The 16,139-nt window shown below is 43.2% G+C and overlaps 1 protein-coding gene across 1 annotated transcript; it reads left to right on the top strand.

Annotated features, from left to right (window-relative positions):
* The first annotated feature begins 213 nt into the window (after positions 1-213).
* Positions 214-7,428, top strand: LOC145508927 (olfactory receptor 1M1). Its single transcript, XM_081496689.1, has one exon. The coding sequence runs from the start codon at positions 214-216 to the stop codon at positions 1,153-1,155; it is 942 nt and encodes a 313-aa protein (XP_081352815.1). The 3' UTR covers positions 1,156-7,428.
* Positions 7,429-16,139: the final 8,711 nt, after the last annotated feature.

The following is a 16,139-nucleotide window of genomic DNA, read 5'->3' as shown; positions in this document are numbered from 1 at the left end:
CCTGGGAGGAGGAAATGGCAACCCACTCCAGTATTCTTGCCTGGGAAATCCCATGAACAGAGGAACCTGGCAAGGCTCACAAAGAGTCATACATGACTGAGCACAGGCATGCACGGAAATTAAAGGTAATCTCATCTCTTTGAATTTTCCAGAATCATTTCAATAGCATTAATGTAACTTCACCCTTTCTATATTTCCAGAGGAATCATATCCATGGAACCAGACAACCAAACCAGCTCCTCTGAGTTTATCCTCCTGGGACTTTCAGAAAAGCCAGAACAGGAGACTCTCCTTTTTGCTCTGTTTCTCTGCACGTATGTGGTCACAGTAGTGGGGAACCTGTTGATCATCCTGGCTATCAGCACAGACTCCCACCTCCACACCCCCATGTACTTCTTCTTGGCCAATCTCTCCTTGGTTGATTTCTGCCTGGCCACTGACACTGTCCCCAAGATGCTGGTGAACATCCAAATCAAGAGCAAGTCCATCTCTTATTCCTGCTGCCTGACACAAATGTACTTCTTGCATTTCTTTGGCATCATGGACAGTGTCTTAATAGCCGTGATGGCTTATGATAGGTTCGTGGCTATATGTCACCCCTTACACTATACCACTATCATGAGCCCACGCCTCTGCAGCCTGCTGGTTGGAAGCCCGTGGGTGTTTTCCGGCTTCATCTCCCTCACCCACATCCTCCTGATGGCCCGTCTGGTTTTCTGTGGCAATAATGAGTTGCCTCACTACTTCTGTGACCTCACCCCGCTCCTCAGACTTTCGTGCAGTGACACCTCTGTGAACAAGGCCTTTGTGCTCATTGTGGCAGGGATGGTCATAGCCACGCCTTTCATCTGCATTCTGGCCTCCTATGCTCGCATCATTGTGGCCATCGTGAAGTTGCCCTCTGCAGGAGGCAGGAAGAAAATCTTTTCCACCTGCAGCTCCCATCTCTCCGTGGTTGTACTCTTCTACGGGACCACCATTGGGGTCTATCTGTGTCCTTCATCCATCCACACAGCCGTGAAGGACAAAGCCTCTGCTGTGATGTACACTGCCATCACCCCCATGCTGAACCCCTTTATCTACAGCCTGAGGAACAGAGACCTGAAGGCGGCCCTGATGAAGCTGGTCAACAGAAAAATCACCTCATCCTCCTGACCAACAGAACACCTGGAAGCTTCCAGGGAGTTATGATGTAAACAGCTGGGTCCTTGGGCAAAAATCTGGAATTGCATGGATTGGGAGAGTACCACTTTAAATTTTGAATTGCAGAAGCTCAAGATAACCCTGTAACTATTTACTCAATTATTGGGACCACTAAGTGTTCTTTGGGGCATGTCTCATGCTGTACTTCTACAAGGATCAGTCTAGTTCTAGCAGATTGGATTTATTCTGGTTCAGAATCTACTGTGCTGTGTTGTCACTCAGTCATGTCCGACTCTCTCACGAATCCATGGACTGTGACCTGCTAGGCTCCTCTGACTATGGGATTTCCCAGGCAAGAATACTGGAGTAGATTGTGGTTTCCTTCTCCAGGGGATCTTCCAGATTCAGGGATTGAACCTGCATCTCCTCCACTGCAGGCAGATTCTTTACCAACTGAGCCATGAGTGAGCACTCAAGAAATATTTATTGAGTACGTATCCTGGGTTTGACGTTAAATGCTGAACATAGAGTCATGAACAGGAGCAACAAAAATCCTTATAGTTTGAAGTTTATAGTTGAGAGTTGGAGTTCTTTGACAGTTATCAGTTCAGTTCAGTTACTCAGTCGTGTCCAACTCTTTGCGACCCTATGGACTGCAGCATGCCAGGCTTCCCTCAGTTCAGTTCAGTTCAGTCAGTCCATCACCAACTCGAGAAGCTTGCTCAAACTTATGCCCATCGAGTCAGTGATGCCATCCAACCATCTCATCCTCGGTCCACCCCTTCTCCTCCCATCTTCAATCTTTCCCAGCATCAGGGTCTTTTCAAACGAGTCAGCTCTTCCCATCAGGTGGCCAAAGTATTGGAGTTTCAGCTTCAACATCAGTCTTACCAATGAACACCCAGGACTGATCTCCTTTAGGATGGACGGGTTGGATCTGCTTGCAGTCCAAGGGACTCTCAAGGGTCTTCTCCAACACCACAGTTCAAAAGCATCAATTCTTCAGAGCTCAGTTTTCTTTATGGTCCAAATCTCACATCCATACACAACTAATGGAAAAACCATAGCCTTGACTGGACGGAACTTTGTTGATAAAGTAATGTCTCTGCTTTTTAATATGCTGTCTACGTTGGTCATAACTTTCCTTCCAAGGAGTAAGCGTCTTTTAATTTCATGGCTGCAGTCACAATCTGCAGTGATTTTGGAGCCCCCAAAAATAAAGTCTGACACTGTTTCCACTGTTTCCCCATCTATTTCCCACGAAGTGATGGGACCAGATGCCATGATCTCAGTTTTCTGAATGTTGAGCTTTAAGCCAATTTTTTCACTCTCCTCTTTCACTTTCATCAAGAGGCTCTTTAGTTCTTCTTCACTTTCTGCCATAAGGGTGGTGTCATCTGCATATCTGAGGTTATTGATATTTCTCCCTGCAATTTTGATTCCAGCTTGTACTTCATCCAGCCCAGCATTTCTCATGATGTACTTTGCATATAAGTTAAATAAGCAGGGTGACAAGATACAGCCTTGACGTACACCTTTTCCTATTTGGAACCAGTCTGTTGTTCCATGTCCAGTTCTAACTGTTGCTTCTTGACCTGCATATAGATTTCTCAAGAGGCAGGTCAGGTGGTCTGGTATTCCCATTTCTTTCAGAATTTTCCACAGTTTATTGTGATCCACACAGTCAAAGGCTTTGGCATAGTCAATAAAGCAGAAATAGATGTTTTTCTGGAACTCTCTTGCTTTTTCGATGATCTAGCAGATGTTGGCAATTTGATCTCTGGTTCCTCTGCCTTTTCTAAAACCAGCTTGAACATCTGGAAGTTCATGGTTCACATATCGTTGAAGCCTGGCTTGGAGAATTTTGAGCATTACTTTTCTAGTGTGTGAGATGAGTGCAATTGTGTGGTAGTTTGAGCATTCTTTGGCATTACCTTTCTTTGAGATTGGAATGAAAACTGACCTTTTCGAGTCCTGTGGCCACTGCTGAGTTTTCCAACTTTGCTGGCATATCGCGTGCAGCACTTTCACAACATCAACTTTTAGGACTTGAAATAGCTCAACTGGAATTCCATCACCTCCACTAGCTTTGTTTGTAGTGATGCTTCCTAAGGCCCACTTGACTTCACATTCCAGGATGTCTGGCTCTAGGTGAGTGATCACATCATCTTGATTATCTGTGTCATGAAGATCTTTTTGCACAGTTCTTCTGTGTATTCTTGCCACCTCTTCTTAATATCTTCTGCTTCTGTTAGATCCATACTATTTCTGTCCTTTATTGAGCCCATCTTTGCATGAAATGTTCCCTTGGTATCTCTAATTTTCCTGAAGAGATCTCTAGTCTTTTCCATTCTATTGTTTTCCTGTATTTCTTTGAACTGATCACTGAGAAAGGCTTTCTTATCTCTCCTTGCTATTCTTTGGAGTTCTGCATTCAAATGGGTATATCTTTCCTTTTCTCCTTTGCCTTTTGCTTCTCTTCCTTTCAAAGCTATTTGTAAGGCCTCCTCAAACAGCCATTTTGCTTTTTTGCATTTCCTTTTCTTGGGGATGGTCTTGCTCCCTGTCTCCTGCACAATGTCACGAACTTCCATCCATAATTAATCAATTGACAGTTATAGTAAAATGAAATATAAACATAAGAGGAAGGATAGACTATAGTAGGAATTTCCAACAGAGTCTGGAAGGGAGAATCAGGGAAGGTCTCCTGGGAGAGGTGATACAGAAACCTGAAGTATAAGGTGGTGTCGTTCAGGCAAAAGGAGGAGAAAAAGAGTGCCTCAGAAAAGCAACAACATGTGCAAAGGTGAGAGAGCAAGTGAAAGAGAGAAAAACATGCATTTGTGAAATGAGAAGTCCAGTTATAGTGAATGACTTGGAGAATGCTAGGTCCTGAGGGCTTTAGGACCAAGCTAAGAGCATGGACTTTCTCCAAAGAACCAGTTAACTTGACTTGCAGGGACCAACATCAGGGAGCAACTTTGAATGAGCTGTCCACCCTTCCTATCACTTATCCTATCTTCTTGGGGAGCAAGATGGCTTCTGTTAGATAAAAGTTGTGCAAAGGCCCAAGGGAGAAAGAGATTCAGACCATACACTAAGAAAGTGAAGAACCATCACTTGTGGCATTTATCTTCATAGACAAAGAGAATATTAGTCAATTTGATGATGAACCTCTAAACCAGAAGAAAGCTGAGGTATGTCTTCTTCTCAATATATACCTATGCATGTATTGCATTACTTATTCCATGCATTGCAATAAGTAGTAACACGACTGATACCAGAAATGAGAGCTATTCATTGCACATTTCTGCCATCTTATCATGTTTCTTTGAGCTCTTTTCATCATTCTAAAGTTCCTATAAGGGCGATACTTCATATTTATGTCTATCGTGGAGTAGTCTTAATACTCATATGGAGTGTATGTGCCTGTGTGTGTGTGTGCTCAGTCGTGTTTGACTCTTTGCGACCCCATGGACTGTAACCCACCAGGCTCCCTTGTCCATCGGATTTTCCAGGCAAGAATACCGGAGTGGGTTGCCATTTCCACTTCAGTAGATCTTCCTGACCCAGGGGTTGAACCCGCATCTCATGTGTCTCCTGCTTGGCAGGCAGATTCTTTACCATTGCACCTCTTATATGGAGATTTACGACTAAAATGGAAAGAGTGATGACTTTGAATGGGACCAGAAATTTTCAAATGGTGCTAAGCAGCTGACATCATCTTAAGCAGAATGGCTTTGCATAACCATACATCTAATTTGCTTTTGTAGCTTTCCTTTCTTTTTTTTTTTTTTAACAATCTCTCAATTATTTATTTAAACTTTTTCTAATAGAAAATCTTAACACACACAATGCTGACATAATTGTTTAATAAGCTCCCACATGCCTCTTTCCTCGGCCACCTCTGGTGGCCAACCTCTGGCCAATCCTACCTCATCTACAATTTTATCTCCTTCTCCCACTCTTGTATTCAACAACTTAATTTTTTAATTTTTTTAATTGGAATATAGTTGCTTTACAATGTTGTGTTAGTTTCTGCTTCACAGAAAATGAATTAGCTATGCATCCCCTCTTCCTTGGACTTCCTTCCCATTGAGGTCATCACAGAGCATTGAGGGAACAGACTGTTCCCTATGCTATATAGTCTGTTCTCATTGGTTGTCTATTTTGTACATGGTATTAATTGTGTATATGGATCAATCCTAATCTCTCATTCCACCCCACCACCTTTTCCCCCTTGGTGTCCACACATTTGTTCTGCACATCTGTGTCTCTGTTTCTGGTGTGCAAAGAAATTAATCTATACTATTTTTCTAGATTCCACAAATATGCATTAATATATATTTGTTTTTATCCTTCTGATTTACTTCACTCTGTATGACAGTCTCTAGGTCCATCCACCTATCTGCAAATGACCTAGTTTCATTCCTTTTATGGCTGAGTAATATTCCATTGTGTATATGTACCACATTTCTTTATCCATTCAAATATCTTAATCTTTTAAATAAATTACCATTTGAGAATGGCATATTAGTTTGACACAACCTCATTCAAAGCTGGATTGCTTATATGCTTGATGGACCTATTTTTTATTTTTTTAAGAAAAGAAGGCAGATAGATTGAATGCACACGTATTATTATTCCTGGGGACATGACCTCACTGTTATAAGGACTGAGTATCACCATAAATAATCTTTAAGGGTCATCACTGTTGCTTTCTTTTCAAGAGTATTAAATTAGACTTTTTCAGTTGAAACAACAGACCTCCAGACCTGGCCCTGTTGTAGACTGGAAAGACAGTGAAATCCTCCATTTTCTGGTGAATAAAATCCAGAATTTAAGAATACTGGAGTTTGGAGAAGGAAGTGGAACCCATCAGTCTGGTCGGGTCCTTTTTTGGAAAAACCAAAAATCAGGTGAAAGTTGGTCCACAGCGCTCCTCGAAATTTCCCTTCATCCTCCTGCCATATGAAGGCAAATCGTTGCAATGCTGGTTGGGAGAGGATTGGAATGTCCAGAGACAGGAAATTATCAGAACTCAGGGGCTCATAGAATTTCGTGCAAACCTTTCCGCTTGTATCCTGTTTGCATTGAAGCACTTGTTTACCTCCCTCCCTCTCCTGTGCAATGAGGAATATCTCATTAATGCCTCAATAAAAATCTCTTAAGATTCTGTCAGCCAAACTATCTCTGTCTTGCTTTTTGTTAAGAAGTTAAGAGCAGACTTCCTTTGAGGCACAGTGGATGGGAGTCCACCTGCCAACGCAGGAGAGACGGGTTCAATCCCTCGACCAGGAAGATTCCGCATGCCAGGCCCAGAGCAACTAAGCCATGCACCACAGCTACTGAGCCCATGCTCTAGAGCCTGCAGGCCCCACCTACTGAACCCACTCACTAGAGCCTGTGCTTCACAACAAGAGAAGCCACCACGGTGAGAAGCCCGTAAACCGCAACGAAAAGTAGCCCCTGCTCGCTGCAACTAGAGAAGTCCTGTGCAAAGCAACGAAGACCCAACCCAGCCAAAAACCAATAAATAAAATTATTTTTGGAAAGCTATAACAAAAAAGAAGTTAAGAGCACAAATCTAAAAAATATATATACAAATGAATTTATTTACAAAACAACAATAGACCCACAGCCATAGAAAACAAACTAACCAAAAGTGCAGGGAAGATAAATTAGGAGTTTGGGATTAACATATACACACCACTATACATAAAATAGATAACCAACAAGGTTACAATCCCTTGTATACCACAGGGAACTCTATTCAATACTTTGTAATAACCTGTAAGAGAAAAGAATCTGAAAAAGAATACATGTATATGTATAACCGAATCACTGTGGTGACCTGAAACTAATGCAACTTTGAAAATCAACTATATTCCAACTAAACATGTAGATAGGGGACTTTCCTCATGGTCCAACTGTTAAGACTTCGGCTTCCAATGCAGGGGGTGCAGGTTCGATCCCCGGTTGGGGAGCTAAGACCCCACATGCCTCACAGCCAAAACACAAAACATAAAACAGAAGCAATATTGTAACGAATTCAATAAAGACTTTAGAAATGGTCCCGATTTTAATAATCTATATAGGACTTCCCTGGTTGTCCAGTGATTAAGAGTCCACCTGCTAATGCAGGGGACACAGTTGGATCCCTGGTTCAGGAGGATCCTACACACCATGAAGCAACTAAGCCCGTGGGCTCCAACTACTGAGCGTTCTCATCTAAAGCCTGTACTCCACAACAAGAGAAGCCACCGCACTGAGAAGCCTGCTTAAGAAGAGAGAGAGAGAAAAGAAATTAAGACCACAACTCCAGGAGAGAGTTATCCTGATAGCCCTCACAATATCAACTTCCCACATTTGTTGGCATTGATATATGTTTTATTCAGTCATTCAACAAACGAGCGCTGACTGTAAAGCAGCAAGCAAGAAAGAAAAAACAAAGCCCTTTCTTATGACTACAGAGGTTTAGTACAAGGAATTTTGTGGTGGGGGAGGGGAGTGGTGATGGAACTCTTCTGCATCTTGATATCAGAGCAGTGACTCTGAAGGTGCTAAAAAATTTAAATGGTCCTCTACTTCCCAAATCCCACATATCTATACGTAGGATAACATACCAAGGATGGCACAATAGAAAAAAAAAGTTAATTTCACTGATATTAATTTTAAAAAGAAATTAAACAATAGAAAGCAAAGCAACCATTCCCCATTCAGCAGGGAAAACAACAATAAATAAAGAGATGATCTCTGTGCCAGATAATTACCAATGGTGAGAAGGACTTCAAAGGCACAAGGAAGGGTATGTGACAGAGACAATTGGGGATGGTATTTTAATCTGGGGACTTCTGAGAGCAACCAGTTTCTATTATAAGGTGACTTCTGAACTGAGTCCTGCTGAATCAGGGAAGAGGGAAGTATTCCTGGGAAGGAGATGGGAACAGTATGCCAAAGGAAGGGAACTGCATGTGCAAAGTCAGACATAAGCCAATATTTAAATAAGTTGTAAGGAGCTGTCCATGCTTTTATTTTAATGTAATTATTTACTTATTTATCTTTGTCTGTGCTGGGTCTTCACTGTTGCGCAGGCTTTTCTCCAGTTGTGAGCGGGGGCTACGCTCTAGTTGCAGTGCACTGGCTTCTCATTGCAGTGGCTTCTCTTGTTGAGGAGCATGGGCTCTAGGGCACTGGGGCTTCAGTAGTTGCAGCACGTGGGCTCAATAGTTGTAGTTTCCAGGCTCTAGAATGCGGGCTCAGTACCTGAGGCTTAGTTACTCCGTGGCATGCAGAATTTTCCTGGACCAAGGATTGAACCCATGTCTCCTGCATTGGCAGGCAGATTCTTTACCACTGATTCTTTACACAGATTCTTTACCAGGGAAGACCCCCATGATTTTAATATATATTTAGATTTGTTCACTTCTTAATCCTGGAACAAAATCCTGCAAGTATTATAAACCCAACATAGAATTCAGCTTAAAACAACCAACAGTCATTATCTTGTGGTCTTGTTAGGTCAGAAAACTGGGCGTGGCTTAGCTGGGTGACTGGTTCTGGGTCTTTCATAAGGTTGCAGTTAAGATGCTAGAAAGGGGAATTCCCTGGCGGTCCAGTGGTTAGGACTCCCACTTTTACTGTAAAAGGTGTGGGTTCAATCCCTGGTCTAACTAACCACACAATGTGGCCAAAACAACAACAACAACAAAAAAATGATGTTAGCAAAGACTGTGGTCATCTCATACCTTGACTGAGGATAGAGGATCTGTTTTCCAGTCTTACACTGAGAAGATCTCAGTTCTCTGCTGATTGGTAACAGTGCCTGGACATATAGACCTTTTCATAGTGCAGAGAGAGAAAGAGGGAGAGAGACAGAGACACACACAGAGACAGAAAGAGAGTGACAGAGGGAGGGAAAAAGGAAGGGGGGGGAGAGATGAGTGAAGATGAGGAGGAGGAGGGCACAACCAGACAATCTTTATAATCCAACATCAGAATGAGTTTTTGTCATTTTTGCTGTATTACATTTGTCTGAAGCAAGTCCTATGTCCAGCCCATATTCAAGGCAAGAGTATTATACATGGAGTAAATACCAGGGGACAGGGATTTGGAGATCATAGCACCTTAGAGGCTGCCTGATGACTTGACATCCTCCTAAAGGGATCTTTTCAGACGAATTGACCCACAATGTAATGGGAGGTTGAGGATGGCTGTTCTACAAAGCTGGACGTTGGTGCTGGTCTAGACACTCAGTTCATGCAGTTCCACAATGAGACACACGGGGCAGCAGAAACACATACCTAGGATGTCTCTCTCCCCTCAAGTCCTTGAAACCAAAGTTTCCAAGTTTCCATGTAATAATGCCTTTTAGGTACCAGGCACAGGCTAGCAAATCTTGGGTCCTTACACCACCCCCGCCTCAGGTTCTTCACCACAGGGGAGCCACAAACTCACAGCTTCCCCAAAGGCTCCCCAAATTGGGGCACTTTAGGAAAGTAGCCTTAAGTGTTCTGAATTTCTCATCTGTTCCACCCACCCTCAGGATTCAAGGAATCTGTGCCCCCTCTTCCCACCACACCCTAGACCAGCACTGTCTGGGGTCCAAATTGGGAAGATCCATGGGGCCCAGTTCTTTCCCAGGCAGGGAGAGAGAGAGGGAGGCAGGAGGGGAGAGAGGAAGGGATCAGAGAGAGAGAGAAGAGAGACAGAGAGAGAGGCAGTGGGAGAGAGATAAAGAAGATACGATGAATAACAAAACAAAAATAAGCATGTATAAGTCCAGAGGAGACCCTGGAACAAGACAAGATGTTGGGTCCACTTCATCTGAGGGGTGGGGAACAAGACAGAATTTGAAGAAGAAAGTCAAGGTAAAGATGAAGAGGCAAGACTGACACAGCAATGGATTATGGGGACGCTTTCCCTGGTGGCTCAGTGGTAAAGAATCTGCCTGCTAATGTAGAAGACACCAGTTGGATCCTTGGACAAGGAAGATCCCCTGGAGGAGGAAATGGCAGCCCACTCCAGTATTCTTGCCTGGGAAATCCTATGGACAGAGGAGCCTGGCCAGCTACACTCCATGGGATTGCAAAGAGTCAGACACGACTGAGCGGCTAAACCACACACAGAAAAAAAACATATTTGGGGTATATGTTTTAAGATACCACATTTTGTTTATCCACTCATCAGTTCATGGGCATTTGAGTTGTTTCCACGTTTTGCCTGTTGTGAATAATACCATTGTGAACATTCACATAGAAGTTTTGTACAAACAAGATTTTAATTTTTCATTATTATTACCTTTATAGAGGTATAATTGACTTATCAGTTTCAAAGATACAACATGATGATTCAACATTTGTATATATTGCAAAAAGATCGAAATAAATCTAGTTCACTTCTGTCACCATACATAGTTTCAAATTTATTTTTCTTATGACGAGAACTTTTAAGCAACTTTCAAATATGCGATACTGTATTCATACTGTATTAACTTTGACTGTGTGGATCACAACAAACTGTGGAAAATTCTTAAAGAGATGGGAATACCAGACCACCTGACCTGCCTCTTGAGAAATCTGTATGCAGGTCAAGAAGCAACATTTAGAACTAGACATGGAACTACAGACTGGTTCCAAATTGGGAAAGGAGTACGTCAAGGCTGTATATTGTCACCCTGCTTATTTAACTTACATGCAGAGTACATCTTGCAAAATGCTGAACTGGATGAAGCATGAACTGGTAGCAAGGTTGCCAGGAGAAATATCAATAACCTCAGATACACAGATGACACCACACTTATGTCAGAAAGGGAAGAAGAACTAAAGAGCCTCTGGATGAAAGTGAAAGAGTAGAGTGAAAAAGTTGGCTTAAAGCTCAACATTCAGAAAACCAAGATTGTGGCATCCGGTTCCATCACTTGATGGCAAACAGATGGGGAAATAATGGAAACAGTGACAGACTTTATTTTGGGGGGCTCTAAAATCACTGCAGATGGTGATTGCAGCCATGAAATTAAAAGACACTTGCTCCTTGGAAGAAAAGTTATGACCAACCTAGACAGCATATTAAAAAGCAGAGACATTACCTTACCAACAGAGGTCCATATAGGCAAAGCTATGGTTTTTCCAGTGGTCATGTGTGGATGTGAGAGTTGGACTATAAAAAAAGCTGAGCTCTGAAGAATTGGTGCTTTTGAACTGTGGTGTTGGAGAAGACTCTTGAGTCCCTTGGACTGCAAGGAGATCCAGCTAGTCAATCCTAAAGGAAATCAGTCCTGAATACTCATTGGAAGGACTAATGCTGAAGCTGAAACTCCAATACTTTGGCCACCTGATGAGAAGAACTGACTCATTGGGAAGAACCCTGATGCTGGGAAAGATTGAAGGTGGGAGGAGAAGGGGACAACAGAGGATGAGGTTGTTGGATAGCATCACTGACTCAATGGACATGAGTTTGAGTAGGCTCCGTGTGTTGGTAACGGACAGAGAGGCCCGGCGTGCTCCAGTCCATGGGGTCGCAAAGAGTCAGACACGACTGAGTGACTGAACTGAACCGAACTACAGTCAATACTGTATGATTAACTAACATGCTGTACATAGGATGGCAGTTTTAAACTGTAGTTAGGAAAGATCTCTCTGAGAAGGTGGCATGTGGTATAAGGACCTTAAAAAGTGAAGGAAGAGGGCTTCCCTGGTGGTCCAGTGGTTGAGAATCCCCCTGCCAATGCAGGGAACACAAGTTCAGGAAGATCCCACATGCCTTGGGACAACTAAGCTCCAGCACCACAACTATTGAGCCCCATGCGCCTAGAGCCTATGCTCTGCAACAAGAGAAGCCACCACAATGAGAAGCCCATGCATCGCAACTAGAGAGTAACCCCTGCTCACCACAACTAGGGAAAGCCCACATGTGCACCTAGAAAGACCAAGCACAGCCAAAAGTTAATTAATAAATTATTATCTTTTAAGTGAAGGAGGTGTTTGTGTCAAATCCCAATCTTCTAATTTATCCCTCCCCCCATCTTGCCTCCCTGGTAACTATAAATTTGTTTTTACATCTATGACTCTATTTCTATTTGGTAAATAAGTTCAGTTGTATCATTTCTTTAAGATTCCACATGTAAGCAATACTATATTATATCTGTTTTTCTCTGACTTACTTCATCTCAGAATGAAATCTGTAGGTCCATCCATGCTGCTACAAATGACCATGTTTTGCTCTTTCATGGCTGAGTAATATTCCACTATAAAAGTACCACATCTTCTTTATCCATTCCTACATAAAGCAGAGAACTAATAAGAACCTAGTGTATAGCACAAGGAACTTTGCTCAATACTCTGTAATAACCTATATGGGGAAGGAATCTTAAAAAGAGTGGATATATGTGTATGAATAACTGATTCACTTTGCTGTACAGCAAAAACTAACACAGCATTGTAAATCAACTATTGTGGTTATTTGCTAAGTCGTGTCTGACTATTTGCGACCCCATGGACTGTAGCCTGCCAGGCTCCTCTGCCCATGGGATTGTCAAGGCAAGAACACTGGAGTGTGTTGTCATTTCCTTCTCCAGGAAATCTTCTGGACTCAGGAATCAAACCCGGGTCTCCTGCATTGCAGGCAGACTTTTTACCCACTGAGCTACGAGGGAAGCTTCAGTAAAATTTTATTTAAGGATTAAATTAATTAAAAAAAAAAACTGAAGAAAAGGCCACTCCTTTGGGATTTGCCCACTCCCACATCTTGGGAGTGTACCATCTGCTGTCCGTTTAATAAAAATATGTTTGCCTGAGCTGTAAAAAAAAAAAAAAAACTGAAGTAGGGAACGCTATGGCCATACACAGAGGACAACCAGTGCAAAAGCCCTGAGGTGAGAGAGAGCACCCTGGCATGTACAAGGAATCACTCTAAGAATAAATGAGCAGTTTTGTTTTGTTTTGTTGGCCACAATGCACATCATGTGGGATCTTAGTTCCCCAACCAGAGATTGAACCTATGTTCCCTGCAGTGGAAGGGCAGAGTCTTAACCACAGGACCTCCAGGGAAGTCCCAAAGAGCAAGTTTTTAATGGTAAGGCAATTTGTCCATGGTGGCTCAGACGGTAAACAATCTGCAACCCACTCCAGTATTCTTGCCTGGAGAATCCCATGGACAGAGAAGCCTGGTCAGATACAGTCTATAGGGTTGCAAAAGGTCAGACACGACTGAGCAACTAATACACACACACACACACACACACACACACACACACACACACACACACACACACACACACACACACACACGACAGTTGGAGCACTTCCCAGAGAAAAAGTGTGTGGGAGAGTGTGGGGAGCAGAGAGATGCAGAAGCAGAACAATGGAAAGGTGTGGAGGTGGGGAAGGTGTGAGTCACCAGCACAGGAATGTGAATGGCCCCTGGATGGAGATGTTACCCTGGGGTCAGCCAGGTGGGCCCATATCAGCCGTGAAAGGGGCAGACATGGACTTTGGTAGCTGACACTGATGCTGCAAAGGCCTGGGACTCCCTGTGACCCATCCACCCTCCTCCTCAAAGTCTCCAGCAGCTCAGACCTGAGCTGACAAGGCTGCTTCCCTGATGATGCCCCATCCCCCACCCTACCCCTCCACAACCCCTGCCCCGGCCCACTCCTGCAGCAGACAAGTCTCAGGCATCATTAACCAACCACCTGAGAATTCAGTGAAAGATGTCAGATTTCCCTGCTAGGCCCAATGTCCTTGAGGGATGAACCTCACAGTCTGTCTGGCTCAGTTCTTTTTTGTTAAACTGACCTCTAATATGCAGATCTGTGTCTGCTATTATTATCATTGTTATTATTACTGAGTTACATTTTATATACCATATAATTCACTTGCTTTACTTGCACAATTCAATGATTTTTGGTATATTTACAGAGTTGTGTAACTATCATAGGCAGGTTTGGGGCGGGGAGGTTTGGAAAAAGCACACATCAAGTGGGATCTTAGTTCCCCAACTAGGAATCAATCTGTGCCCCCCTCATTGGAAGTGCAGGGTCTTAACCACTATACTGCCAGAGAAATCCCAATTCCACTCATCTCTTTGTTTTCAGTGCCCAGAAAACCTAGAGAACAGTGAGCATTCACTATGGACAGGCTTTCTATCTCAGTCCTTGGGGTCAGTGAAGGGGCTAGGGTGTCCTTCAAAGTGTCCAAGGAATAAGTCTGAACTATCAGGTTTTAGCAAATCTAAGGACTGTACTCCAGGGAGAACCCAAAACAGTGAGGGGAAAAAGAAGAAGCATTTCCCTTTAGGATAGAGAGAGTGTAACCGGGCAGGACCTATGGGGTTTTCCCCGGACAGGCTCTTCCCCTATATGCTTGTTTTAGCTTCTCTCTGAAGAACCTAGACAACAGTATCTGATGCACATTTCCTGAGCTGTCTTGTTGTTGTCGTTGTTCAGTCGCTCAGTCGTGTCTGACTCTTTGTGACCCCATGGATTGCAGCACGCCAGGCTTCTCTGTTCTCCACTATCTCCCAGAGTTTGCTCAAATTCAAGTCCATTGAGTTGGTGATGCCCATCTCATCCTCTGCCGCCCTCTTCTCTTTTTGCATTCAATCTTTCCCAGCATCAGGATCTTTTCCAATGAATCGGCTTTTCCCATCAGGTGGCCAAAGTATTGGAGCTTCATCTTCAGCATCAGTCCTTCCAATGAATATCCAGGGTTGATTTCCTTTAGAATTGACTGGTTTGATGTCCTTGCAGTCCAAGGGACTCTCAAGAGTCTTCCCCAACACCACAACTTGACAGCATCAATTCTTTGGTGCTTAACCTTCTTTGTGATCCAGTTTTCCTTAATTAATTTTAATCTTTTCATGTTTAGACTACCTGCACTTTGCTCCAACCTCACTCCTCTCCTCACATCCTTGGAGCAGTTTCCTCAGGGTTACTTGAAATGCTGTCTCCTGGGCTTGAAGGCCTAAAAATTCCCACTGAATAAATGAAACATAACTCTCAACTTTTAGGTTGTGAATACTTTTTAAGTTGACAGGAGACACCAGCACTCACAATCTTGTGCCCGTGAGCTCTGAGCATTAGTTTTCTTATGTGCAAAATGAGCTTTCACTAAGCTCTGAATTTCTTTGGGTGTGACTGAGGGAGGAAAGGAACAGGCTGAGCTGACTCCATCTTGAAAAAGAAGGAAACTCCATCTTGCACTCTCAGTGAGCTTCAGACTATGTGCCTGGTAGCCATGGGGATAACATACCTACAGCGGAACTGGCCTCCTGGACAGATAAACACCAGATTACATACCAAGATTTCCTGTCGCCAAAAAGAATGTCATAATCCCCTATGTAGTCAGTCACCTTTGTAATCTTTATGGCATCCATGGGTGTAGGCTACAGTGTATAACCAGCTGACCCTTCTGATTATGAATCATGGCTGTAATCTGATTGTATCTCCCTTTAACATTTTCCAGGCTAGGTTTAAGGAATCTGGGGATGTGGGCTTGAGCAGTACACTTAAGGTATATAAGGTTTTCACAAAAGTCGGTCGGGGCCTTTGGCTAAGAGGAGACTCTGCCTTGGGCCCTCCGGTGTAATAAACTGCACTCCACTATCTGCGTTGTCCTTCTCAGTGAGTTTGTTTCCCAGAACAAGTGACTACAACATGATGAGAATCAAATTGTAGTCCCAGGAATGAGGGCAGGAAGGACGGGTTCAAGTTTCTCAGTTAACTTCTTCCTGCATTTATTAAAACCCACTCACAAGACTTACCTGGCTGTCCAGTGGTTAAGACTCTGCAGGGGGTGCCAGTTCAATCCTTGGTCAGGGAACTAAGATTCTACATGCCGGACGGCATGGTCAAAGAAAAAAAATAATAATAATAAATTATATATATATATATATGCTTAATTATTATTATTTATTTACTTGGCTGCCTCAGATCTTAGTTGCATTATTCGGGGTCCTTTATTGCAGTGCACGGCTTAGTTGCTCTGCAGCATGTGGGA

Source organism: Giraffa tippelskirchi, chromosome 6 (assembly GCF_054371585.1).
Source record: "Giraffa tippelskirchi isolate mGirTip1 chromosome 6, T2T-mGirTip1v1.2.pri, whole genome shotgun sequence".
Taxonomy (NCBI): Eukaryota; Metazoa; Chordata; class Mammalia; order Artiodactyla; family Giraffidae; genus Giraffa; species Giraffa tippelskirchi.
Note: the sequence above shows the minus strand (reverse complement) of the source record. Positions and strands in the feature narration are given on the sequence as shown.

What these genes read in the sequence shown, in the direction of transcription:
- LOC145508927 (XM_081496689.1), top strand. Translation starts at nt 214, where the DNA reads ATGGAACCAGACAACCAAACCAGCTCCTCTGAGTTTATCCTCCTGGGA.